Source organism: Euwallacea similis, chromosome 21, assembly GCF_039881205.1.
Source record: "Euwallacea similis isolate ESF13 chromosome 21, ESF131.1, whole genome shotgun sequence".
NCBI lineage: Eukaryota > Metazoa > Arthropoda > Insecta > Coleoptera > Curculionidae > Euwallacea > Euwallacea similis.
Genome location: NC_089629.1, coordinates 3,283,115 through 3,311,108, shown reverse-complemented (window position 1 = coordinate 3,311,108; position 27,994 = coordinate 3,283,115). Strand labels below are relative to the sequence as shown.

The 27,994-nt window shown below is 37.4% G+C and overlaps 2 protein-coding genes across 3 annotated transcripts in view; one reads left to right on the top strand and one right to left on the bottom strand.

Moving 5' to 3' along the window:
* The window catches only part of Rpn2 (Regulatory particle non-ATPase 2), a 50,382-nt gene extending 27,625 nt beyond the window's left edge, over nt 1-22,757 (top strand). Inside the window, exons 11-13 of the mRNA XM_066400822.1 lie at nt 21,073-21,580; nt 21,952-22,474; nt 22,535-22,757. Coding sequence (XP_066256919.1) covers nt 21,073-21,580; nt 21,952-22,474; nt 22,535-22,605 — 1,102 coding nt within the window. The 3' untranslated portion in view covers nt 22,606-22,757. The remainder of the gene's footprint in view (nt 1-21,072; nt 21,581-21,951; nt 22,475-22,534) is intronic.
* Nucleotides 5,551-27,994, bottom strand: part of 5-HT2B (5-hydroxytryptamine receptor 2B) — a 43,846-nt gene continuing 21,402 nt past the window's right edge. For both annotated transcript variants that reach the window (XM_066400823.1, XM_066400824.1), the window contains 5 exons: nt 17,020-17,252; nt 14,356-14,563; nt 11,772-12,069; nt 8,335-8,804; nt 5,551-7,538 (listed from right to left, as the gene is read on the bottom strand). In XM_066400823.1, the coding sequence (XP_066256920.1) occupies nt 6,988-7,538; nt 8,335-8,804; nt 11,772-12,069; nt 14,356-14,563; nt 17,020-17,252 (1,760 nt within the window). In that variant the 3' untranslated portion in view covers nt 5,551-6,987. The remainder of the gene's footprint in view (nt 7,539-8,334; nt 8,805-11,771; nt 12,070-14,355; nt 14,564-17,019; nt 17,253-27,994) is intronic.

Genomic DNA, 27,994 nt, shown 5'->3' with positions numbered 1-27,994 from the left:
GGCTTGAATGATGAATGCTAACAAGAAGAGGTCTCGTTATGGAATATAAATGAGTTTGTTATAAGTGGGACCTAATCCGATAACGTTGCCGCTTGCCTCGTGTGGCATTGCCAATTATACGACAATCTATGTTGATGCCTGTTTCCAATAGTGTCAGAGGTTGCGGGACTTAGCCTGGCTGCTGATGTAATAGGTTTGAAGATTGTCAGAGTTTTCATCATGAATTTAAAGAGAAGAGTGTAAACATGATTCCATTATGACCAAATCTGATAGTTCTGTATGGTTATTTTATTCTGTCGCAACTTCCCGATATCCTTCCAAATACAGGTGACTGCTTTGTATCGTTTGATTGATTGAAGCATGGGCAGCATGTTCGGAGTGTATGAGTCATAAATTAACGTGGATATAAATGCACGCCTGTTTGGTGAAAACTATGCTAAAAGCCCTTGATTTCTGGTAAATTCCATCGCACAGTTTGCGTACATACATATGCCCCGTTGAGGATTACATTCCTCAAAATTCCCTTCAATCACGTATGACTTGCTCCCTCGCTTCAAAGGAATAACTTTTAAATTGTTTCACGCAATTCGTTTTTATTGCAAGGAGGGTTTTTGTCCTCAACAAAGGAGTCTTAAATAAATGCGGTTACGAAAACACCCAAAAGAGCCGTTTTCCTGTAGCATTTTAAGCAGAGTTTTTAACTATTGTTTTTGTCCGCTCTTCAGCGGAGCAGGGACGACCGGACTGGCTCTAAAACAAACCGCTCCGGAATCATTTATAAGGCGGGAAAACGGGAAAATCAGTTGGAGGATTAATCGTAACATGGCCTACAACATTATCATCCCCGAAGATAAATTTTGGCTGACTAATAGAGTAATGTCGCAGGGTGTTAACGACCGCGGTTTGGTCATGTTAATTTACTGACGTAACGAAAGCTTTAATACAAATGGATAAAGTGCCTTTGTTCCAACGGCATTATAATTTTCCTATAAATTTACAGGCAGCTGGGGTTTATTGCCGTCGGCAGATATTAAACCAGTACGATAGAGTGGCGTATCTATTTATTTTTCGTCAGCTTTGAATAGATCCAAATGTCTCTTTCCCCCTAAATCTTGGTGGAAGTGGACAACCAATATACCTAAACTTGTTTGCTCCAGTTCCGCTTAATACAACTCCAGTCCGGGATCTGACTATGCAGTTTCCAATAGTGGTTTGTCTAAATTCGTGATTCGATGGAATCGTCCATCGATTCACCTGACCTGTCCGTATTTAATCTTGGAAGGGAATAATTGGTTTTGGCCCTTCCCAGAGCCTATTAATATTCGCAGTGTCAATTGGACATCTCAAATTCGGCGGATAATGCGCCTATTTGCATGAAATATTGAGTATGAATGCGATACACGCTTGACAAGGGACCAGCGATTTAAACCTGAATATGACCGGCATAAATAGAAGGTTCGCAGCTTCTGGATATGACGTGACGTATAGAATGTGAAGGGGTTTCGTTTTGAACTTAGTTTGTGAAGAGAAGACAAAATGGTGCAAACGGGAAGAACAGTGGCAGATGCGTACAAGCAGGTAGTCGAATTGATGCGACCATTGCTACTATAGTAAATATTAGGGGATGAGACATCAGAAAGGCTAACGGCACATGACTATCTGTGATCTGCAGGTGCAACGGCCACCGGCAGTGTCGTATTCACTTAAAAAATAGTGTGGTGTTTATTTAAGGAAGTAGCAAATAAAAAACTTAAAAATAAAAGAAAACCAAAAAACTTCACAAAGGGAAACGTAAGATTTCAGGCCGTAGAGAGGTTTGGAAGCAAATTATTTTGCTCCAAAATAATCAATCTAATCATTAAATTTACATAAAATTTAAAACAATATTTAACTTTCACTTTATCTTAACAATATGTTTCTTTTCAGGTAAGCACTTCACATTTGGACTAGTGGTATAATATGCCACATTGGATTTTCGTAAGTACAAATAGGCTTATTATTTTTCTCTAATACAGCGAAAAATACAGCGAAAGCTTGAAAATATAAAGGAATGAATGATATGTAAAGTTCTCATCACAATAACAATTCTCGTATACTCGACTTTAATTCGAAGCAGCTCTTTCCGTGAAAGTTTCCCTATTATGCTAACGTTTATCCAATAAACAGTTTTTTACATTCCGGATAACTTAAGTTCCTTATATTTCCCGCTGTTTACTTCCCTCTCAGTTTGGGAACAACGCAAGCATTTCGCAAACAACAATAAATGTTGCCTTGAAAGTTCAAAAGTTACGGAATACCTACCAAAGCTCAAAATGCGGATTAATTTGTTTTTCACGCTTGTCGGTTATTGTTTACGGCTTTTCCATGTTAATTCAATTATTCATGAAGAAAACGTCCCTGGTGAAGTGGCGGATTTGCAAAAGGATGTTCTAATACATATTGATTACCCGGGTGAATTTAAACAAATAGCCATAAATTTGCACTGTATCGTATTCATTATGTAGGTGAATTGAGCAGTAAAATGTTATTTTACGCCTAATGGGGATGTCGATTTTGTATTAGGGTATTTTGAGTGAATTATTTAGCATATAGAACAAATGGACATTCCCCAAAGGATCTATTTTTTGGTAAAAAGGACAAATTGGAATTGTCCATTGACCGCCACATGATTGGTATTTTCGATTTAGTCTGTTCGAATGTTCGCGTATCGGATTTTTCTACTTCGTGTTCGATGCAAGCAATTGTTTATTTAGTTAACAAATTTCAAAAACTCTCTAGGGGGAGATAGGTTCTTTTGATTTAGTCAAATGACTCGTAATACATTTGTGTTTGAATCAACTTAATGTACATACTGTGTAGTTCAGTAAACTTCATGAAAAATAGGGAATTGTATATATTGGGTATAAAAGGGCAGGTGCTTTTAATAGAAACCCTTTGAAGTGAGATTCAGTTTCATGTTAAAATGCTGCTTTCTATGCGTTTTTTAGTTCATTATTATTGGAATATCCCCGCAGAATAGAATCAGGAGCTTTTCGGCAACAAATTTAAAGAATTCCCATTTCGAAAAGTCAGTGTAAGCAGTTGCTTCTAAGAGTAAATTATCATTTACCCTTATAACGGACTAAGTGTTGAGAAAAACATATTTTCCCTAGCTATCAGAGTATTCTATCATTTAACAAGATGGAATTGAGGGTAATAATGTCACGCTATACTCTGGTTCGAGGTGAAAAATATCTCGTAAATCAAATTTTTGTCTAGAATAAAGTGGAATGTTCATTTTCTTAGTATTTATAGCTACGTAGCCTGCAAAGTTTCTAATATGAAAAATTGGTTTGCCCTAAAGTAATATAAATTGTGAAAGTTGGATCCAAGATATCGAAGATTCCCAAAATGTGATGATTTGACACGAGGACATGATGAGTCATTTTTTGAGCGCTGAAAAAAATGATGATATTGAAAAAATCCAATGAAAATGTTAGTTTCAGAGTCAGTTACAGAGTAGGTCGGCAACACGATTTATGAGGGTGAGCGAATAAAATTGGACTCTCTGGAGGAAGTAACCGTAGGTTTTGAAAAAGTTAAAAGTCAAACGAGGGTTAGATCAGATTAGTGAGGGGGCCATATTCCTTTTAGAGATTGAAGCCAACAAAACAGACCACAATGCTGTTAAGTTAAGATAAAATATGATAGATGTGCTAAAAATTGACTCTTTACCAATTAATCGCCCAATAGACAATGCAACATTTCATTGGAAGTTTTGTCAAGACATAAAATCTTTACGAGCACTCACCTCAAATGGAAATTTCAGCATTATGTACTTAAAGCTTACAATGTAAGAAACGCTCATAACACTTGTGGTACAATGTGGGTTATAAAAATCAAACTAAGACAAACATTGTAAGAAAACGTTCAATCTAGTTAAGAGATTGTTGGAATTCGCTTTATTTACCATAAAGTACACAGTTCAGCTCTGTTTGACCGGATATTTTAAACTAGGATTGTGAATAACGAAATCCGGATATGACCTGGAGGTTAAGCCTGAAGACCTTTGTTTTTACAAAAAGGGGCCCAGCGAAGTCTCACGAAATGCCCGCTGAGATGAGATAGGCCGAAGGTGAGATTAGAAGGCTAAGTAACGGCTTTAGGAAACGGATTTACCCTGATGGGCCTCGGAAACGTTCAGTATTAATGGCTTTAAGAGCAAAAAGTGCAGAAACAAATTAAGTTTAGTCTGCAAAAACTACTTTCTTAATTTCGTGCCTTTTGCTTGGGCAAAAACCAAGGGATGTAGAATTTTGAAGACCAAGAATTAAATTTCTATTCAATGAAAGGAGGGAGATTTTCTCATATTTAAAGCTTAATCTAGATATGTGTTCGAGGCTCTGTCACCTTTTAATGAAAATTGAAATTTTATTTAAAAGGAATCGTCACAAGTCGTGTGCGAATTTATCGGCACACCCATCAATGACATGGCAGCAAAAAATCCATTATCTGAAATTGCCAGGAATGAAAAATTCGTTCAGGTATCCGCTCTAGTGGCAACTGATTAAATTTAACGTTGCTAAATTTATGACCTTGAGGGTGCTGGAGTGCGTCAGTTTCCATGATACATTAAAAAATATCCAAGGTGTTAATCCGAATTATTAGGAATATTTGGGCTGGAAACCATTATTGACGCAATTATATTGCCATCCACAACAACTCTATTAACGAACGAACTAACATAGAATATCTTAATAACATGTTTTTTCATTATTCGTCAAAAGTTCAATTCAATCATTTGTTCTCTCACAGTTAAAAAAAGAGACTCTTAAGAGCTGTAATTCAGGACATTTCACTATTTTCATCAAAATCTTAGCAATCTTTCCGTGCTACTTATCCTTTGGAGTTTAGCTGCGTATAGCTTACCACACGTAGTGCAAAAGAGGATAAAATGTTTAAATTTTACGGTTTTATCAATACCGACCAGCCCCACTCACTTAATTACATTTAATACGTGTCGCAAATATTTCCTTGTTAGTGAAAAACAAGAAGTAACAATAAAAAATAATTTTGTTGTGTAGCTGGCTGTCGCTTAAATCTGTAAAATAACGCCTATTCCGTATCATCCAATTTCGGACAGCTGAATATGAAATGTCACATAAAATATATAGATACAGAGGCACTCGTGAATGGCCATTTTAAACCTTTACAGTGAAATATTGTGCAAAAACATAATGGGCATGCTGACTTTTTACTTTTTATGGGAACGCGATCTCCGACCATGAAATTGAGTTTTACCGGATTACTGCGTAGGCTTTGTTCCTTTTGATCCTGCGGTGAATGGCGAACGCGACCTATGTTAAATTAATCAGGATATCTGCCCAAAGGCGTATAATAAAGCCACCCACGAGGGTTAGAAGTTAAATTCAGTATTACTACACGCAAGAATGAACGTGCCATATCTTATCGTCTCTTTTTTAATGAAACTCTGCTACCAATTTAATTTTAGCTGAATGGTTTTTCTTCTGTAATAAAGCACTGGAATATACCAACATTATATTTGGCTATAGGACAATGAGGTTATTTACCTAGTTATTAAACTTTACACGTACAAACTACTTTATCGCTCTGTACATAATAACATATAAATTGTTCTAGGTATGTACAATTTAAGAAGCATCTTTTCCCCAGATTTTTTAGGTTCCTTCGAACCATACTTTAACACTACGACATTAAATACACTATTTATCACAAGAGTTTGTGCACTAGGAAGTAAAACTGCACATTTAATCTGCCCTTTAGTTCGATAGACGCAGTCGCTTAGACAATTGATTTTATAGACTTTATATCCTAAGTATCAATCGTATCACATAAATTTTCCTTGAAAATTAGGTAAATACAATCTGTCGCTTTAGCGGTTAACAAGATTTATTTACAATTTTGCAATTTAAAGTAAAATATCAAAGGATCGTTTAAAATTTTTGAAAAAGCGTCATCTAGTAATTACAAGTGAAAATCTCAGATCTACTCGTACAACAATTGAAATATTTAAAGAAATATAGATCGCATTTATGTTACACTCTGTAGGTATATTTTGGCAGTTAAAATTTAATTCTTAAAATTAGTTGCAACCATTTTTCTTAAAGTCAATCCAAAATGAGCAAACATGTCGGCATGATTGTATGCCTTAAATTATTAAAGCACAGTGCCTTAGGTTAAATTTTTGTATATTTATTCCCTTGTTAAGATTTTTCTAATTTGATTGTCATATCTGTTTATTTTTGTCTTAAAAGCTTGGGTTAAGCTTTTACTACAATATCCATGATGGACCACCCTGTCGTATTGCTCGTTTGCAATGAAACATTTAAAAAATCAGCTGTATAAGGCGTCTAAATTCGAGGTATATCGTTGGGATATCGGAAACGAAAAGAGATAGAAATCCCTCAAAAATATAAAATTTTATGCAAAATTGCATTTTTGTATGAAATTGTGCAAGGTATCCCTTAAAGTTTTTGAGATTCCAATGTCGAACTTCGAATTTGGACCTCCTTGTATGTATACTTGTCCAACTATTCATTAGATATTCTAAATGTGAGCGTTTTTACCAAATATACAGTATACACGATAACTTTTCATTCAAACTGAAATAATTTTTTTATCATTTGAGTTGAAATTTTCAAAAATTAACTTAAGACACTTGGCCACTACTCAAGTAATATTAATGCCTGTATTGTCCTCCAGATTACTACGGTAGCAACAATTTATAGTTTAATCTATTGACGTCAAAGATATGTGATGTACCACCCTAAAATCATCCTCATCGTCGAAAATTGAATTGACCGTCACTGAAGCCACTATTCACGGTTTACAAACTAAACTATCACTTCACTTGAAAGACTCATGATAATGTCATAATACGGATATTTCAACGCACACACAAAATCACTTAATCTCATCTCCTTCAATTCACACTTTTGTTTTCTGTTCTTTTTTGACTCGCACTTGTCATCTATGTGGTCTCCATGTTGTTTTCCGATACCGACACGTCAGGACCTTCTTAAACGCTTGTCGAAACACTTTGTTAAAGATGGTGTAGAAAATGGGATTGACCATCGAACTCGCGTATCCGAGCCACGTCACTAAATGCATCACCCACGCTCCTAGATTTTTATCGCACTCCGAGCAAAAGGTGGGGAGGAGGTTGAGGATGAAAAACGGTGCCCATAAGATAACGAAGGTGAAAAATACGACTCCGAGCACTTTGGTAGCCTTCTGCTCCAATCGGATGATTCTCCCGTGGCGCGATGAGTTCCTGGAGATCACGCTGGAGTTTCTGGAATGATGAGATCGGATACTTCGGTTCATCTTTCCAGCTCCGGTGTTGTAGTGGTACCGCTGAAAAAGGCATGGCGAAGAGGGGTTTTTGTTTCTGTCTGCCATGGTGGAGGCATTGCCGTTTTGTCGCAAAGTAGCAGATCTGCGCAGCAGGGGTGTTTTCTGGGAGTTAGCTGGGGAATGTGTAAGCAGCGAGCTTTTGGTATTACCAAAGCTCGAACCTGTAAAAGAAATGTAATAAAAGTTATTTGCCAGAAGAAAAGGACTCTATCTATTAGCATACTTTACCATGAAAAAGGACTTTTTTAGCATATTTTATACCCCCCGCGGAAAGTAAGTGCCTCATGTGGACATTTGGCGTGTAACCGTGAATTGATGAATAATAATTCCGTCGAGGGGGTGACTAATAACGGTTATTAACTTTTCGGTAGGAAATTGCGAAAATCTAGAGTCGGTAAATCGCAAACTCCGTCCCTTCCGCCGAAATAGTTGCACAGGCTTTTGCATACGTTACTGCGGCTAGTTCAAAATGGGATATTGATTTTGCGTGATACATAGGGCTTTTTGAATTCTAATTTTGTTATATCTTGGGCAGGGATCTACATTAAACTTCAACCCTATTATCCATACACTTTGTGTTTGCAAAAATCTATTTTATCAGGGTGCGGAGTTAATTTCACGACTTCGAAACTCGGTTGAAGTTGATTCAGATTAGGCATGATCTTATTGGAGAATTTGAAAGTTTGGGAATTTTTACAATTCATTCATAATTTAAATGGGTGTTTTTGTGATTTGCCAGAACTGAACCTATAAAAAAATTTATGAGAGTTCTGACTAATTCGAGTATGGAATTTGTTCCACTTTCGACTAATCTGACCTGAACTATACTAAATAAATTAAAAAATAATTATAATTAAGATAAGCTCTTCATTGAACTCTTAACGTATCAAATAGATTATATTGGCATTTGAATAGTAGAATAAGTGGCGTCTGTAGGAACAAATCAATTCTTCTCACCTCTTCTATGTCCTCTCTTTGACTCCCACGTTACGACAATATTGTTGGGTGATGAATCACTCCCAGCTCTACTTCTACTGCTTAGCGCCGACTTCTTGACCGGCGAAACAGCAGGAGACACACTCTTTTCCGCACTAAGAGTGTAGCTGTTACTTGGCACTATTTTCACTTCTGCCGGTGGAGGAAGCACACACTTATCACTTGGTTTTACCCCGAAATAAGGACATGTACACGGGGGAGGAAGGGGCAACAAGGAACACTCACTAGGAATCGATTGGGTCCGTTCAGAGGAGACGGAGTGCATCCCGTGGAAACTAGAACCTCTCCTCCTCCTCCAGCGAGGAGAGGGATTTTCGTCTCGAGAGTCTCCTTCGTGGAAAGTCGAAGCTCTGCGGCGTTTGCTTTGCCATGGCGATTGCTCTGAAGAAGTTAAGAGGGAGGATCTGGAGGCTGTCAGGCTTTCTGCTGATCTAAACAGAAAAATAAATCAGAAATGTTGTTAGGGATTGCATTGATTTTTGATTACACTGACTTAGACTTAACGACTTAATTTCTGGGTATCTTGGTCGTAGAGAAATAGAGAAGATCACTAAGGTAAATAAAAGATGGTCGTTAAAAAAATCTTTTATGAGTGTATTTTGGATTTAGGTGTGTCGTGAAGAGCTTCCTTGTTGCGCCGTCAGCGAGAAGCCATAAAAATCGGATGTCGTAATTTAATTCCGTAATGGAATCCTAAATGTCGTCCATTAATAAAATTAATTACACCTTCATAATTTATCTAACCCGGTTAAGGACCTCCCTTCTTTATAGTAATGAAGTGCCTCGGACACGCTTTGTGAATATTACAGGTTAAAAGACTGTCTCTAATAGGATTTTGAGGAATAGGACTGGTTGCACATATCCCCTTCTTAATACCATTAAAATTGAGTGCTGTGTGTGAATTCTACATAAGTTTATTTCGAGTTTCAAGTTTGAGTTAGAGTGGCTTAGGGAATATTAATGTTCAGTGCTATAATGTGCATCAAGACAGACTTTAATTAACCCGGTTACTGATATAATTAGCAACGGGGTAAATAACTAATAGATAAGGACAGTTTTCCCATTACGCGATAAGAACCAGGAATTGTTTGTGAAACCCTCACGTGTTTAATTTAGATGGGGGTGCTTTAATATCTGAACATTTAATATACTGCTTAGATTACCCATGCGTAGGATTTCCTATTATTAATTGGTTGTAGTGCCTCATAATGTGTTTACGCAAGAAGTACTTAATTATAAATTGCCCCCGTAGGGCCTTTAGGTTTAGAGCTATTGCGTATTGTGCATTTAGAGCATAGCGATGCTCTAAAAAGTGACGAATTTGTTGGGGTTGGAATTTTTCGTATCTGCATTTTACAGCAGACTTTTACCTTGGAGTAAACCTACCTGATTTGAAGGCAAAATGTCATTAGTTGTCAGTCATGCAATGTATTATTACCAAGCGTTGACACATTATAAATAAAATGGCACCTTCGAGAATAGAAACCGGCATTAACGATAATCGACCTTAAAGCTACAGTTTTATACCAACTTTTCTGCTACGGAGAGCAGCATTAAGGCATCGAAACGCGAAAAGTTGTAAAGTTTAACCACTCTGGTTTAAGGGATTCTAACAATGACATTGAGAGTGGAATTTTTGAAATTGTGTCAGCAAATTGTGAACAATCAGTTGGACAATTACTTCGAGAACTCTAGAGTAATTTGAACAGGGACATGCTTTTAGCTTGAGATGATTTTGGAAGTTGTACATTTAAGTTAAATGCTGTTCCATTAATACCAAAAAAAAAATACCCAAACCTATAATAAATAACATAACATAATTTAAGATTGAAGTTTTTATGGAAGTTTTTATAGGAACGTTATTTCTGGGCCATTTATCAATAACGTATTTACATGGGGCACAGGCGTGTTATCTTCGACGCTCAGCGCCGATCAGAATTAATGAAACCTTAATAATCGACGCCTAATTTACGCTGCCATTAACATCAACTAATCGACCTAAAGATATGTTTACATAATTATCGTTGACCGATGGTAATCGTCCATAAATCTGGAATGAATTCCGAATTGACCCATTGAAAGTGGTAATATTTATTAGCCATTAAGGCGTTTAAGTCCCATTAAGGCATTGTTTATTTAATTGAATTAGAGATATAATAGTGACTGTTTACGAGTTGCGAACGTCTTGAATATTTGTGGGTTTACTTTAACTCTCGCTGTAATAGGATGGGCGACGTCGTAATTTTTCAGGACTATGAAATAGCTCAACTGCGAAAGTGGAATATAATTGATCAATATCTACCTGGATGGGAAAATCGGCCATGAAGCTCACCTCTAGAATCCATTTATATCTATCGGTTTCCAAAAGGAATTACAACTCTCAAGCGTTCCGGCCCGAAATATCCTTGCGGATTCTTATACAAGATTAATTACTTCATCCCTGAAATAAGCAGCACAAAGGATCAACCACGTAATAGTTTCCATTGGTGTCAAATACGTCGATCTTTTTAACAAGAATTGATTGTTCTTGTTGTTTTTTCGGGTCCTCTCTCCAGTAGGACAAATCAAATATCAATTTGATTCCGTTCGTTCCCTGTTAGATTCAAGTCTAGGTTCAAATTCCACGTTATTTTGCCGGTTTAATATTCGTTAGGAAATTGATAGAATACCATAAGCTTCGTTCATTTATTACCAACTTCATGTCTCCCAACATGGAGGCGCGTCGTAACTAATTAAAATCGCAACGTGTAATTCTCAATTTCAAATGAACCGCCTCTGTTGCTTGTCAACGTCGAATGGGGGCATTCATTTGCTGATACGGGACTGATAATGGCAGAACGACTTATTTATTTCTCCCATCAAGGATGAAGACGGGTTAATTTATTTTTAGTCTTCAAGAGCTAATTATACCAGTATGACTCTTGCCACAGCTAAGGAATTTACCTGTAATCTTTAATACTTTTGATTCGTGTTTTTTTTTTTTTAATAAAAATTATTCCGCCTTCCTCAATATTATTGTACATGAAATCATCTAAAGCAATTAACTAACCTTTTTTTACCTTTACGCTAATCAAACCAATTCTGTATATGCACCAAACCGCCCTAATCGACCATAACCGCTAATGTGCATAATTAACTTTAAAAGCAAAAGCCGTTGCACGGTCTTTGACGTTAATTCCAAACAGCCAATCATTACGTAGGTAAACGGAACGACTTTTAACGCTTCCGCCTTTAAACCCTTTTAACTATTTGAGCAGAATTATTCAACCAAGTTGATTTAATTAAAACACCGAAAGGCTTTAATTGGTCTTGAACGAGGGAAAAATTTTAACTCGTTAAAGTTTTTTTGATTTAAGATTAATGCTTGCATAAACACGATTAAACATCAATTTACTTACCCTGACCGTCTTCTAACGGGCAGCAATCCAACGGAGCTCATGTTTTCAGCTGCAGCCGCAGCCGCAGCTTCTTGGAGCCCTCTGGAAAGTTTCAGCATTTCAGCCCCAAACTGTCCCAAGGCGGACATGGTGCAAGGTGTAGGCTCTGACTCTTGAATCCAGAGTTCGTGTGTGTCCAGTGTGGTCAGTTCTGTGTCCGTTGACCCGGCCGAATGGCCGTGTTGAGGTGTTGATATTGTTGATAACTTTCCACCTCGTGATGTTGCTTTTAGAAGTTTGCGCCACGTGCATCTGCGTTCTGGCGGGAGAGGAAATTTATAATAACAAGGTTTTTGTCTTTTCAAGATGTCACATAAATCGAAATTTTCTTGAGCGGCCATTTGCTATTCGATATTTTCACATTGAAAAAGATACGAATTGCTAACCTTTAGCTATCAGAATATCATATGTCTGGCACAATATGTGATTCTGGGAGAAATAATGCTTCCCATGATTCGAGCTTTGTTAAATCCAAGGCTTGACACTATTGACAGTTCTCGCACTTACGTTGCTTTTTAGAGCTTTTTCCATATGCATATTGAAAAACAGGCTTTAAAACTCTTAACCTTCGTCACTTTGAGACAGTCATTGTGTGTGTTTCAGCTGGAAACAATACATCCCATAATCCATAACGCGAGCTTTATTCGATACTTTCCGCCGGGTTGGAGGTTTGTTTCTTATTTCGCTGTATGACAGACGGGATTTATTAAGCAACTTTGTGAACAAAAAGCCTTTCAAGTAAGCGCGACACTAATGGAGATTGTTTTGGGAAGTGTCAGTGCAAATGGGTTTTCCCAGAGACTCAGTTGGTACTGCAGCAGATTCATGCATGTGTCACAGTGCGAACTTCTCCTCACAGGAATTTCAATATGCGAAATTCCAAATCCTCATTGAAGTGACATAAACTACTTTAAAATTCGAAGTGGTTTTGGGGAATTGATTCTACATTAACCCGCGTAAAGGAGTAAAGCAAATCCGTTTTAAAGCTTATTAGCTTCTCTTACGGCAGCCATTTTCCGGGCCTTTGCGCCTGTTTTTAATGAAATCAGAACACTATTAAGTTTCTTAAATGCCCCCGGAGATGTGAAACTGCATTAGCGGAGACTAGTAATGAAAATTGTTCCCGCATATGGATGACCTTGTCTAGGTACTCTAAAGGTCTTATGGAACAAACAGTCTTTAAACGAACTATGGTAATTATGTTTCAGGGATTATAATGAAATTAGCTAGATTTAAAGTTGTAGTTTGCGGGTAGTTTAGTGAACTTGTTTGAGATCGGTCGATGAAAGGGATAATCCTGAGGAATTGAGGTTTGTGGGTTCTGCAAACGTTTTCTGCACGTGTCGTAATCGAGTTTGCTTCATTTATTATTTCAACGAAATACTCTTCTGCCGTAAAAGTATTTTGGCAATTAGGCCTACGCAAAATATGTCTCATATTTCCTAAAGACGTGAGTTTGTTCTTCATGGAATTGCCCGAATTAATTCAGGGCCTGTTCGTAAAGCACCTCGAAAGGCATTTTCTATTAGAATTTCAAATGTGCGTGTAAGCTATGTATGAGATTTAACTCATCTCCATGAAAACCTTGCATATTTAACGCTTTTTCTTCTTGTTTCAGGTATGTACACCATACAAAATCCAATCTTCTACAAGTAAGTTTTTATTGGAAGCCTCTACTTCTACGACACTGCAAATATTTGCGCGAATAATGAGAAACACGGTAGTAAAGTGTGCATAAACACTTAAAAACTTATGTATGTTTCCAGGAATATCAGGGATATAAGCCATAACCTAAATATTAATCTGGAACGTGATTTATCTGGTTTTGGTTTTGCTCACGGAAGTTTCAGCACAAAATTCAATATCCCACTTGATCCTCTTCGAATGGGATAGCCAGAGCATTTAGTTTGTCTATTAGAAAGTAGTCGTGTTTTGTTCGTATATTAAAGCAAAGGTTTAGTGCATGAAATTCGGGTAATTTGAAATTGTAAAGCAGAAATAGCCTGACATTAAAGTTCGCACAATAAAAGCGGAGTGCTCTCCTGGGAATATTTTAACATGTCTCGTCTGTTAGAACGGCCAAAAGGCGTTTTCTTTGCTTTGGTTATACATCCATCTTGCCCTTTCAGGGCCATTAAGTTCATGTCAACCGATCGAACAGCGATATGTAATTTCATGCTCCTAAACGTGCCTGTCCATTGCTTTTTGTAACTTACTAATGAATATGAATTATTCATTTTTCATAAATTATTTAATATTGACATCTAAATGGAAATGATGTCCTTCATGATGGGGATGTATAGGATTGGTTTGTTATTGCCGAATTTATTAAACTTTCATGCAAAATTTAATATGCGCATTTTAATGATCATTTTTTTATGAAATCAAAATCCGGCTATGACAGTGGATATCCTTATTCCATTTTCCATTTTAAAAATCTGTTAAAATAGGTGATTTTATTCAAACATAAACTGTTCCCCGTTTCCGAATCCTTGAATTTGTCACACTATTTCCTTCGAAACCTAAATGAATGATACTTTCTTACCTAAGGGTGTCGATGCTGGACCCATCCAGTTACTAGACCAGTTTGGGGTGCCCAAATTCTGCTTCTGATTGGCTAACAGTCTGACGGTCAATGCATACGTCACCAGCATGACCAACAATGGAATGTAGAAGCATATTATAGAGCCTATGAGTTTATAAAGCGGATCCGGGATTTGGCAGGTGCCTTCAATTATTAGCGATCCTTGATCCTGGAATTTGAAATGAATTATGGAAACTGCTTTCAAGCAAGTCGACAAGTTTAATTTCTGCCTAAGAGCTTTCGGTAATTTTATGTATGAATCAGGCATGTTATATGAGGGTGATATGACTAATTGAGTGGTTTTGGATTTGTAAATTCGAAATGTTAGCATGTATTGCTCGTGTATATTATTCTTGCAAAATGCTGATCACCGGGACCGACTTGAAGGCTTTTTTGGTACCTATTCTAGTTCATAATTTGCTGAAGATGTCTCAGATTAGTATCAAACTTGTTATAACATTTTCTAAAAGCTGTTCAAGAGGCAAGTAACATTTTTGGAAGGGCCCTAAGTTCGAATGCTAAATCCGTCTCCATTATTTGTTGTCTAACAAGAGTCTTGTAGATTTTTTTTAGATTTGGAAGAATTTCGTAAGACTAGGTGAAGAGATAACTTTAACGGATCTGAGAACTTCATATGCGTATTCGAGAAAAAGAATTACCAATATCAATCTGTAATTCAAAGTTTCCTTACTCTGTCAGATCCAGTAAACATAAATTGCACAACCGTCGATCTTTCTGTACCGATTTTCTTCCAATTATAAATAACTTAGAGAATCAATAATAGACCCGCACAGCAATCAAGTTGCCTTCTAGAATTACATGCAGACTTTCATTATAAATTTAAGTACTTTATCTACCTACTTGTTTGGTAAAAACCACAATGCATATTAACAATACAACTTTATCCAACGTCTGGAAAACACTTGTTTTAACGCCTACGACCCTGGGAATTAATTCTCGGCGAAGGGGTGACGAACAATCGCCCTATTTGTGACCATGTCATAAAATCATCTACAAGTTATGACCGATTCCAAGTTCAATACCTTCCACTAATTATTGTCGGCTATTGTTAAACCTGCGAAACGTCTGTCGTTCAAGTTTAGTGCCATGGCTGGAGCTATCAGATGCTCGTAATTATTATGAGAGAAAAGCGATTTGGAGTATTGTCTTGGATATTGTAAAGGGAAAATCCTGAATCTGGAAGTAATTGAGTTGAATTTATTTGATGCTGTACTTTAACATCTTTGTGAGGTCGTTTATTTGAATTAACATTTCTGTTTCTTGGGACAAGTGGTCTAAGACTAGTCAAGGGTTCTCATAGAATGAAGGCAATAGCCAAATCTGCATTTGCTTTTATTGTGTGGAACATGTTATTCTGCTGGACAACCGAGTTTTGTAACATGTGATATTCTTGGTTTTACTTTTATGAGAGTATTTACATCGCCAGCTGCGTACACCATTGCTAACAAGTTGCTTTGGCATACTTATCGTGACAGATGTTTAGATACCGTGAAATTTGGCACTACGGGAAGTAACTCGAAAAATCCTCACTTCGCAGAGAAATAAGCAAAATAACAAAAAATGGAGTCATAAATTTGTCCTTGTTGCTCTTTTAATGGCTCTAAAGTGACCGTTAATTGACGTTTTTTTACGTAGTTTAAAGTGAGAAGCATTTTACGTTAACGAGAGATGCTGTCCGAACTAATCCACCTTAACATTTTTCATTTCAATAAGTATTGCTCGTTTAAAAAATATCTCTTCCTTTAATGAGAATTGTAGAAATAATTTAATAACAAAATACTTCATTCCCGGACCATAATCATTACAAATAGTAAAATGGCATAAACCTCGCTTCCCGGAATCCCAAAGAATGGCAAAAGTTTCTGAGCCTCAAAATACACGTTCCTTAATAAAATGCCTTCGAGGATCTTATTTTTATAAGGAAACCTCGGCGCCCTTCAGTAATGAACTTCTATTATCATGTTTTGCGAGTCTTCTTTTATATTCCTCCTCTCTGAACTTACTTTTGCATTATTTAACTATCTTTCAAATCCATCTGGAAATTCCATGTTTACTTCTGAACTAAATCTGGCATTCGGCATTTAGCCCTAACTTTGTTAAGCAAGTCGGAGAGGTAAAACTGCAGTGGGTTTAACTTTATAAATTCGAAAGATAAACCCGGGATGAAAAACATTTAATTTGGTTGTAATTTTTGTCTTGATAACTCCTGTTCGTAATAAAAGAGAGATAGAATCCCTAAGCGGTGCGTTTTGAGGCTCATGAAACCGTTGTTTATGGACGATTCTTCAAGAAAACACAAAACACTTAAATTTAGCAAAGACATGATGTTTATTCTCAAAGGAGAAGAGACTGACACAATACTTAAGCGAGATTGATTAGAATTATGAATGGCAAACGACAAGGCAGATTAAAGAAAGCCTCGGGGATATCCCTTGTCTTAGTTATAAATAGGCAGACTAAGTTAGGCAAGTTTCACAATTTGTTGTCCTTAAGTCGTTTGTGGTAGTCATTTGTTAGTAAATAGAACCGGCTCAAGTTTGTAAAGGGCTCAAAGGAAGACGGAAGTTTTTAGTACGCCATCCGAAATTTACACTCTCTACTTACTTGTGAGTACATCAGACTTAAAGGAAGGCTCATGGCAATGGAGAGCAGCCAGACGAAGATAATTTTCAAAATAACTCTTCGTCTAGATTTGTTCCTGCCGAATTTCATTGGATACCTGAGAGACAAGTATCGGTCGACGCTTATGGTGCACAGATGCATTATCGAAGCCGTGCAGAACAAAACATCCAGACAGATCCAGGCGAGGCAATAAATTGATGGCAGGGGAAAGTTGCCTGGAAAGGACGGATAAATTGTTAGACGGTAGTAAAATACTTCGAGTAAAGAGCCATTATTTTATTCTAATAATGCTGAGAAATTCGGAAAATCTCCTAGTTATAGAAAAGACATGTATTATGAACTCTTTGGTTCGGATCAGCGGTTTCACGAGAAATCACCTCAAATTTCAAAGCGACATTGCATCGTTCAGCTCACTTCTTTTATCGTTCCCCACGTGACATGTCGGTCACATTATATACGATGAGGCCCGGAAAATGCCGATATCGAACAAGAGGGAATCTATTTATCCAAGTTCTCTCGGTTCATTGAATAAACCCTGTTCGACAATTTGAACAACGAATTCGAAGATGTTGCGGTGCGTTTACCTATCGATTTCAGGTGCATTCACCGGTGTTGTTGGATATCTTCAAATTGGTGCAAGAATTCGCGTTTCAAACGGATTACCGATTGATCGTCACGTTTCTGGGGTTCCGGCGCGGACATCTAAATTTTAGGTTCTCGGAGGCCGCAAGAGGCGCAAAGACGATTAAATTGTGGCAAAACGGCGCGATTAGCTGTTGAGCTAAAACAATTTCGAGATCAGAAAGTGAGATTCCTGGATTATCTGGATCAAACTTAAATGTGGTGGATTACGGATTTTCATAGTGCTGTTGAAAAAAGAGAAGAAAAAGGAAAGTGCGCACAGAGCAAAATCAATTTAGAGCAATTAGATTTTGTATGGATAAAGGAGACTAGAAATGACAATTAATGATACGACAGTTATTTTTATTTTCGAGAATGAGAGTGGAGCGAGCAAGAACGGAAAACTCGAAGAAAACTTCTAACCTTAATTGGAAAAATTGGATTGTACGGAGAACATCTAGGAACTACTGAGCCAGAAAAGATTCAAGTTCTTCTTTTCAAGCTCCGCAGATTTTAAGCTCGTCATTATCGTAATTATTAGTGAGGCAATAGCAATAATATTGTCCTTTTAAATCAACTTATAGCAGCTAACGCGGCTGTATATCAGTGCCGCTCGTAAATCAACATAAACGAGTGTTATTGGTCGTAAAGTGAGATTCATGATGTAAAGTCGCCGACATTAGCAGTTATTAGCTTTACGTGTGAGTTTATTACCTGCAATGAAACTGGAAAAAACGTTGTTTGTAAATATTATCCTGACTGGAAATACCGTTTATTTACAACCACATATGTAATATTGACGTTATTGACCTTATTGCATGTCAGGAAATATAATACCTACCTCCATTTTAACGCCCTCATTTCCCACCCTAATTTTCTAGCCTGTTTTAATCTATTTTTAGCGTTGTCTTTAAAATACTGTCAAATATTTATGAGTTGTTCTTTAAAGTACGCCATTAGAGCCTTTTTGAAAATGAAACTCTTTACATTTATAGGAAATAAACTAATGTTTGATTAGGTTTCTAATGTTTTTTCAGTCATTCAACCATAGATTTTAAATAAAAATATACCATTATAGAATTAATCCAAATAATAAATACACATTGTGGTTGGAAGTAAAATAGTATACAAAGCATGGCAGAAAATTTCTTCACTATCTCAAGATTATCGTTAACCTCACCGCTTTGCGTAACAATAAACGACCAAATATCTCGACAATAATGAAATACTTTCCAGCTCGATGTGAAATATACTATTTCCCCTGTGACAAATTGGGAAAAGATTTGGCAGCATAGCGGTTTATGACAAATGAAGGCTACAGGTTGCCATTTATTCTTTTTTGGAAATGTTTTCGTGAGTAGACATAGTTTTGCCCTGGAACAACGAATAATTATGAAAGCCCAATAGTCTTCTAGTGGCTCTCCAAAAGGTTTTACCTGACTGTATGGCATCATTACTAAATAAAAGTGCTATGCTAACTCCAACAATTAACAAGCATTAATAATTTCCATTCTCGTTTGTTTAGGTCGTTTGTTCAGAACTTTGTTTATGCCTTATTATTTCGACCTCCTTGGCACAAGATTTAAATTGTCGGCAATGGGCAACGAAACTGCTGGAGACACCAATTCACAGAGCTTTCATTTCACATTTCTCCTTTTGGGGCCCAATCCTTCTTGGCACGTTATAAATCATCTATGCTGGTGCATTATTGTTGCGGCTAAATCTCAAAACGGTGGGGACTATCAGATTGTGATTTACCTAGGTGAAATCTTCACTTGGCAGCTTTAAATCGTACCAGGTGCTGTAAATGCACTGCATTGTGTTTGAATTTTACATACTCATTTAACCGTTTATGTTAGAGATAATACTATTACGACACTCTCTGGAAATAATTATAATTCTTCAAGAATATATTTTATCGCTTGTGGAATTAAATGCGGAAAACAATAAAGAAGTAATAACTGAAATCTTTGGACCGTTTCTTATATCCCTCTAATCTTGGGTTCGGACTCCTTGTTGATTTATTTGATTTTCACTTCCCGAGAAAGACACGGTTAATAGATTCGACAAGACGGCCAAGCAGTTTGTTTTCGGTTTTTAAAGCTTGAAGGGAAGGACACACATTTCTTGCAGTTTATCTCATTTGCAGTGACTGTTCCAGGCCATTTCTCATCGAGAAATATTTGAAAAATCTGAGAGAAGTTCAATAACGGAAAATTCCGCCCCTTTTAAAAGCTTTTATTCGTGAGATTCCCCTGCGAAGTCACGACTGCATGATACCTTGAATGAAATAAATTAATTCTGCAAGGTTGCCATTGATTTTAGTTCATCTCAGGTTGCCTGGAAATATCTTCTATAAAGATGATCTTGCTGGCAAAGTTACCAGGAGTTTGAAAAACTGGGTCTAAAATAAATCAAGTTGCTGCTTTCGCTGCTTCATGTGGGGGTACAAGGTAAGAGCGGACTTCTTCGATAAATATTTGTATGTTCGATTAATGCGGCGCCATATTTATATCATAGATCAGAGAATATACCGTATGAATGGTACGAGGTTGCTGTTTATACCCAATCTAAAACCTCCCCAGTGAAGAAATTTTTATGCTACCTTTGCTTCTTAATTTTTATTTTTTAATTATTTTCTTGGCCTTTCGCACATGTCGCCAATTTTTTCGTTTTTTTCCTTTTAATTTTATTGGCAACAAAATTGTAATTTTCCGGTTTGCATTCAAATTTCTCACTTCGGCGTGTGTCCAAACCTTTGCTTATCTTTATTCTTTCTCAGTTTTATAGATACCGCGCTTTTATTGCCGGAGCATATGTTTCGCGACGCTGTCAGCTTTTTACAATAAACTCTATAAGAATGGAGAATAAATTGCAGATTTTCCCACAGCTACATTTTATTAAACCAACCCCGCGTCTCGGGGGTAATTTGTTTCGGTTATATTTACATTTGTTACATAAACGAGGTACGAGCACACGTTTGCAAGATCATTTTTCAGTGCGTTTTCGAAAATAATGGCTCCCTGTCTTCAATGAAATGTGTTAAACCAATTTAGAGCTGTGTGTGTTATTTCGTACAAAAAAACATACATTTTTCACACAAGAGAAAAGTTGCAAGGAATGTGTTACTTTCTTTTCGTGGAGAAAAGCACTCTACTGACATTTTTGAATAGAAATGTTTACTTGGTGGCAAATATCGGCTTTTTTTTTAAGATTGTAGTTTATAATTGCGTGAATTCTTTAGATATTAAGTTAAAGTTTTGAACATAGTCTTCTACTCTTTAGGTTATACAAAAATTGCTTGTGCGAATCTCTGTTAAAACATTTAGAGTAATGTCTTTTCGGGGTCAACCCTCTTTTACAATCCCTTAATTTTTTGGGACTGTTATTAATAAAGTAAAAACATTCTTCCAGAACTCCAGAACAATGTCCGAGCGTAGTGTCCCTCCTCGCCGAATCCTACAATCCTCACGTGCGCTACGGAGCGGCAATGGCCCTAGGAATCGCATGCGCAGGAACAGGTCTCCGGGAGGCGATCGCCCTCCTCGAACCCATGGTGATGTTTGATCCCGTGAACTTCGTTCGTCAAGGAGCCCTGATCGCCTCCGCTATGATCCTCATCCAGCAAACCGAGCAGACCTGCCCCAAAGTTAGCTTCTTCAGGCAAACCTACTCCCAAGTCATTTCTAACAAGCACGAGGACGTCATGGCAAAGTTTGGAGCTATCCTGGCCCAGGGGATCATCGATGCAGGAGGCAGGAATGTGACTTTGTCATTGCAGTCGCGTACTGGGCATACCAACATGTTGGCAGTAGTGGGTACTTTGGTGTTTACACAGTACTGGTACTGGTTCCCGTTGTCACACTGCCTAGCGTTGGCTTTCACACCTACCGCTGTGATTGGATTGAATGCCCAGTTAAAGGTGTGTATCAAAAGTAGTGTTTAACATATTTAGTAAAGTTTATGAACGCTTCCTGCAGTAAATTAAAGCAACATCCCTTCTCGTGTTAAATCTAGCCGAAAATTACCGAAAGATGGACTCATTATTGATTGATACTGCTGCATTTGCTTAATATCTAAACGCTGTAATTAATGAAATCATATCAAGGGACGTGGATCATGTACGTTGTCAGGTGCATAAACCTAGTTGCCGCGCTTCGCTTTAAGCGCTCGCATTACCATACCTCATTACTTTGGAGTAGTTTGGGTTTTGCCGGTGTATGCTATTTCACAGATTAGCAGTTTTTTCTTAAAAGCTGGATAATTGTTTAAAAGCATTAACTTTCATTTCAGATGCCGAAACTTGAACTTAAATCGAACGCAAAGCCTAGTTTGTACGCGTATCCAGCCCCACTCGAAGAAAAGAAGCGGGAGGAACGCGAAAAAGTCCAAACTGCCGTTTTGAGTATTGCAGCCCGCCAACGCAAACGAGACCATGAACGCAAACACCGAGATGAGAAAATGGAGGTCGATGAAGAAGAGAAGAAAGGTGAAGATAAGAAAACTGACGATACTAAGAAGGCTGAAGGTGCCAAGAAGGAAGATGGTAAGAAAGCTGAAGATACCAAGAAGGCTGGTCTGTCTACTGCTGAAGATAAAGATAAGAAGAAGGATGAAAAGGACGAGAAGAAAAAAGAGCCTGAGCCCAGTTTCGAAATATTGCAGAATCCTGCAAGAGTGTTGCGGCAGCAATTGAAGGTGGTGACTCTGAATGATAACAGTCAATACGTACCACTAAAAGATGTTTCTATTGGTGGAATTATAATGGTTCGAAATTTGAAACCCGGAGAAGAGGAGCTTGTTGAGCCTGTCCAAGGTAAGTCTATTAAGGTATTGCATTTCAGTAGGAGTTAATTTGCTACAATGATTGTTGCAGCTTTTGGGCCTAAAGGCGAGGAAGAGAAGGAACCAGAACCTCCAGAGCCATTCGAATGGTTAGAAGATTAAGTTAAATTCTACGCTTTCATTAATGTTTAGCTTAAGATGTATTAGATATTTATCTGTCAGTAACATCATTGCTCGGAATGTAATCTGACTGTTATAATTAACGTACCCATAAAACCGCGTTTATATCTTCAGAAATAAACAATAAAATACTGTCTTGTAGTTTCCATTCGAGTGAAAATTTCCTTTAAAAAAACATTTCCATAAATACATGGAAAACGCGACAGGTAATATACAGAACCCTCCTCCATTTACAGTGGAAACTGCCTCCCCACATATATTCTAAATAAAGCAACGACAACATTGAAGCTTACCGGGAAAATATAACAGGAAAAATTACATAAACAGATATGGCATATTGCCGAGAATTCCGGAAATTTCCACGCTTCCTGCAAAACGATCCCCCGGGTCTCGATTGCGTGCCGAGTAAGTAAATTAACGAAGATTAGATGTGACAACGTACGCAAATGGTTCAGCACGTTTGTACAGGTATTAGCTGAATTTTTGATTTGCAAAACAGAGAACACACAGAATGTTTTCGTTTATTTTGGTTCAGAGGTAATTCGCATTGAAAACATGATCTGGGCGTTTAAGATGAAAGGTCTGGTGTAAACCGATTCACGAACATCCATATACTTTGGTACTTAAGTATTACGCTCGAGAAAGCGATCCCGGCAACTTTTTTAGGAATAACGTTTTAGGAAAACTATACTTCATTCTCAAACCCACACAGTGGCACCAGTTATCGACCATTCGGACAGCCCTCGCTTTCGACCTCCGCAACTTGTCCATGGGGCCGTTGCAGTGAGGTCATCGGCGTAGGTCTATGCGTACACATCCACGTCATTTGGTTACATAAGTGGGCTATAAAAGATTAGGGATTACGACGATCTCAAGGATCGGAAATAAGACGGCCTCCAGGGTGACAGGCAACCACCGTGGCTTGTTTACCATGCATTTCCGTCAGGATTAAACTCTCCGACAGCATGTATCAGATCTGTCTTAACAAAGACCTTGATTCGGATTCGATTGTCATGCTATCAAGTCTAATTGCCTTTCTGAGATCGAAATTTCGAGATCTTTGCAAAGATCTCGAAATCTCGTCTTTGTCGAATGTTGCCAAAAGTTAATTAATAAGACAATTAAACTTGATGAAATGACACTCGAAATCGAATCGAGATTTCAAGAATCTGGCTACTGCCCCAACACGGCTTGGCAAATCACGTATTATCAAATGCTCCCTCTATGTCCGGAAAGGCTCCCATGGGCTCTCTTGTGTGTGCACAACAGAGAGTCCCTAAGAGCAAGTTGAATTGTTTATGCACTTCCCTGTTTAGTTCAGACGTACGTACCACTTTTCTTTTAGAAATAGAACTAGTAATTTGTGGTTTACGACAAGCACGAGCTGCAGTTTATTGTAGATTTCCTTTTTTTTCCATATCCCAGCCCAGCACGTCACTGCCCTCGATTTAAGTAGTCTTTTTACATTTCACACAAGCAGAATTTTGCTAAATCGCTAAATGATGCGACTGCTCGCCCTCTTCATCCACCCTTGACATTCCAATTTTGATTAATTCACAAAATAATCGAAAATTAATATATTTGTAAATAATCGAATATGGTCAGCCGTTTATTATATATCGCAATTTCATGTTTATAGATAAAGCAGAATAGTAATTAACGTATTTAATATGCTGTTTAGATGGTCAGGTTAAAACTTAAAATATGTGCTGAAAGGTTCATCAAATATGGCCTGCAAATATTTTGGCTGCGAGCTAATTATGTTTGCTTTAATTGAATTTCGTATTTTCCTTTTTTACCATTTATAGGTCATAATTACCGACCTCATCAACGCCATTCTCATTTTCAACGAAAAATCATACAAATCAATGGCTTTGGACGATGTTGCTGATTCAGTCTTAATGAAAGTCGGAAGGGAATAAAATAAATATCTTTTCGATGGGAGAAAATGTGTCTTCTTGAATTAAACTGGAAAAAGCCATTTTCGTGAATCGATCCGACCGGGACACTTCGACATAAATAATAATAAAAGCCATTCTGCTCCATTATTCGGTCCGTTATTTTTAGACGCCTCAAAATAACGCTTAACGTGATTCGCAAGAAAAACAAGCAAAGTAAACTGTCGAAGACATAAAAATAACCTTTTTAGGTTGCAATCGGAACAAGAAGGCAAGCAAAGAGATTTTGGTTCTCTTGGTGGAAAGCCGTGTTTCTGAGTCACTGAAAGGGGAAAAATGAGTCTGAGATTTCTGAAATAAAGACAAGCGTTGAGAAAACTCCATGACTGTATAGATGGCAGTGCTAAAACTCCCTCAATATATGTAATGCATTCTGTGGAATCAAGTATTTATGATTAAGCGGTTCTTATCATGCATAAAAGAACATCCAAGCAACACAAGCAACGATCCTGAAGACTTTCCAAATTGGCCACTCTTTCGCTCCAAATTGCTGGAAATTAACGGAAAACGTGTGTGATTTACTGCTGGGAAGTGGTCTGGATAAGCTGCGCTAATGAACCGAATTAAATCTTCTAGTTAGGACATAAGTGTCATATTTGTTATAGATAGACATATTTTACCATTTGAGAGCGCTACGGGTTTCCGAGGAAATATGCTTTTTGATAAAACGATTATTAAATGCGAAAACTTAAACGGAGTTTCCTCGTTATGAATACAAAAATATCTTCGAAACGACAATAGAAATGAATGATTAATTAATTGTTTCCGCGTTTTCCTTGGGCCAATTTTCTATCGAGCTTGGGAAAATCGTTGCCAAAGGAAGTTTTGTCGTTTAAAAACCATCCATCAAAGTGGAATGCGACGAGACTTTTTAGAAATTGTTCTTCAAAGTTGTTACAAAACTTTAGGCCTATCGACGCTACAAGAACTAACTTAAGCAATTTACCCCATTCTTTGTGCCATTGCTATTTACTGCTGGACCGTCCCACTCATAGAAACGATAGTTGTTTGCCTAGCGATATCTCCTAACCTAATACTAAACATAAACATTTGCTAAGCAAATAGGATGCTAATTCAAACTTGGAAATTTATCCTTTAAGGACCCCCCAATCTAACCGACATCTAGCACATTCCGCACTGCCTAGGCGAATTTATTATTTTACAGCACCTAAAAGCCGAATTCCATTAACCGGTCCCTAAAGGAAAATAACGGCATTATTCCATAACGGAGCTTCGTTATATTCCTCAAATGTGTCGGAAATAAAGGGAAGGATCTAAACGGTCCCGGAGGACTGCTCGTCACTCTTTGCTCAAATTGTTGCAGATTAGAAGAAAATGTTGTGAATTTATTGCACTTAGGTGAGCAGAATAAGATGCCAGTTTTTTGTCTTCTTTGACTTTAAAGTCCTCTTTATTTAAGGAACAAAAATGAAATCGACTTTTGCAAGAATGTTCAAAACATGCGCATATCTGATAAAGCCAACAAGGAGAAACATGCAGTCATGCTGCTCAGCATCACCTTTCTTAATTAACTTAATTCATATGTTTTCATATTTTCAATTAATTGAGATTAAAAGGGTATATAGAGTAAGAGGAGTAGTCTCCCAAGTTAGTTTAGTTTTTTCACAGCGAAGATTTGATTTAGAAGTGGATACTCATCCATAAGATGCATCAAATAGAATTTAAGGGGTGGTTTCCTTAGATAACGTTCCATTCCTAAACCAAAACTTCATTTTTGAAACAGTAAGAAATTCTTATCTATTTTCGATTCACTTCAAGGAAATTACAAATTTACACGTTCTGCATCAGACTGAGGAAGAGGAGGAGAAAGAAGGCAAGGAACAAAAAAGAAAATACCATGGATTTCTACTCAATTAAAAATCCTACAGAAATTATCTTTCAATCTTAGTTTCTACAACAGAAAAGGATCTCTATTTACGAAGATTCTCTTCTCATCATCTTTCTATTTCGCTTTACAACAACAGAAGAGAATCATCACGGAAGGTGATTTTCTTGTGTTCTAGAGCAGATTGTCTATGCAACACTCTCGAACGCAAAGCAGTTTAATTTCTGATTTAATGCAAAAATCAATTTCTCGGATGTTTATAAAATAAAGGAAGTAAGGGAAAAACATCTCTGGAGATTGCGTTATTTTATAGATAGCAATTACTCTATGGATATCGCAAGCTGGGAATTTTCAAATTATTCACGTTTTAAGATTTCCTCGCAATATCCGGAATTAGACCTCCACAAACCCATCAAAAATCGTCGCCCTCCGCAAATTAAATAACAATTAAATACTAATTAGCAAAAACATTAATAATTGTGCAAAACCGGAGGGTTCCGTGGCGGCGATATCCGAATCAGACATAAAAGGCCACGGACCGTTGGAATAACAGCGTTGACCCGGGCTTGATTAATGTTGTTAAAGGCCTTTCTTTAAAAATCATTTTTACAGCGAAATGAAAACCGGTCTCGAAAAAACGAGTAAAACCGTTAATTAGTCACTCCCGTGAAACTTACTCGTGGACTGCATTAATTTCGTCGCCTGAGGAACCCGCTGAATTAATTCTTCTTTGTTGGAAAAGCCATTCTGGATTGCAGCGTCAAAGGACATGACACAGTATCCTGTTCTAAGCAGTTAGAGATTCCATTAGCATTTAACATTCCTTTTTTGCGCTGTCAGATTAGTAAAATGCGGCCCGCTATTCGTTTTATGGTGTGGATAAAAAAGAACCCAGTGGCTCAGCACCATATTCACACATGTTCCGTTGAAATTTTATGTCAACAATCCAAAAAAAAAAAAAACTGCGAATACAGACGAGTTAATAATACGTACATGGTGGAAACCAGTCATGCAAGTCTGCTTTAATGTGCTCAAAATGAATCCAGTCATCATATGAAGGAAAATAAAACGTTTGAGGCGTCAAGAAAACTCTGGAAACTGCCAAGGAAATGTTTTGATTCGGGACGGTTCATTAAACTCAGAAAAACGTTTCAGTTTTCCGTCGAGCGCATATTGAAATTCCTATTTACACCCAGATAACACAACGGACAATCTTGTGCAGGGCGGAAGATTTAAATTGTCTATGTAGCTATGTTTCGACGTTGGGTTAGGGAGAATATGTGTTTTTAGATCTGTGATTTGTTGGCGTAGCAATTGGGGGAAAATAACACATTTTTTCTGCCCCAGAAAAGACTTGCAAAGTGCCATAAATTTGACTATTTCAAGGAAATAACTTGACATGCGACAAGTACCGCTAACCACGCAGAGCCGGAGAGGAAGGAAAAAAAATAGTTCGACAAAGAAGCATATGAGTATTAAAGGAAAGGAAAAGGGTTTGATCGGGGCAGGAAGTTAAGAAAAAGCGCTGATTTGAAAAAAAATCTGACGACAGCAGAACAGTGGGAAG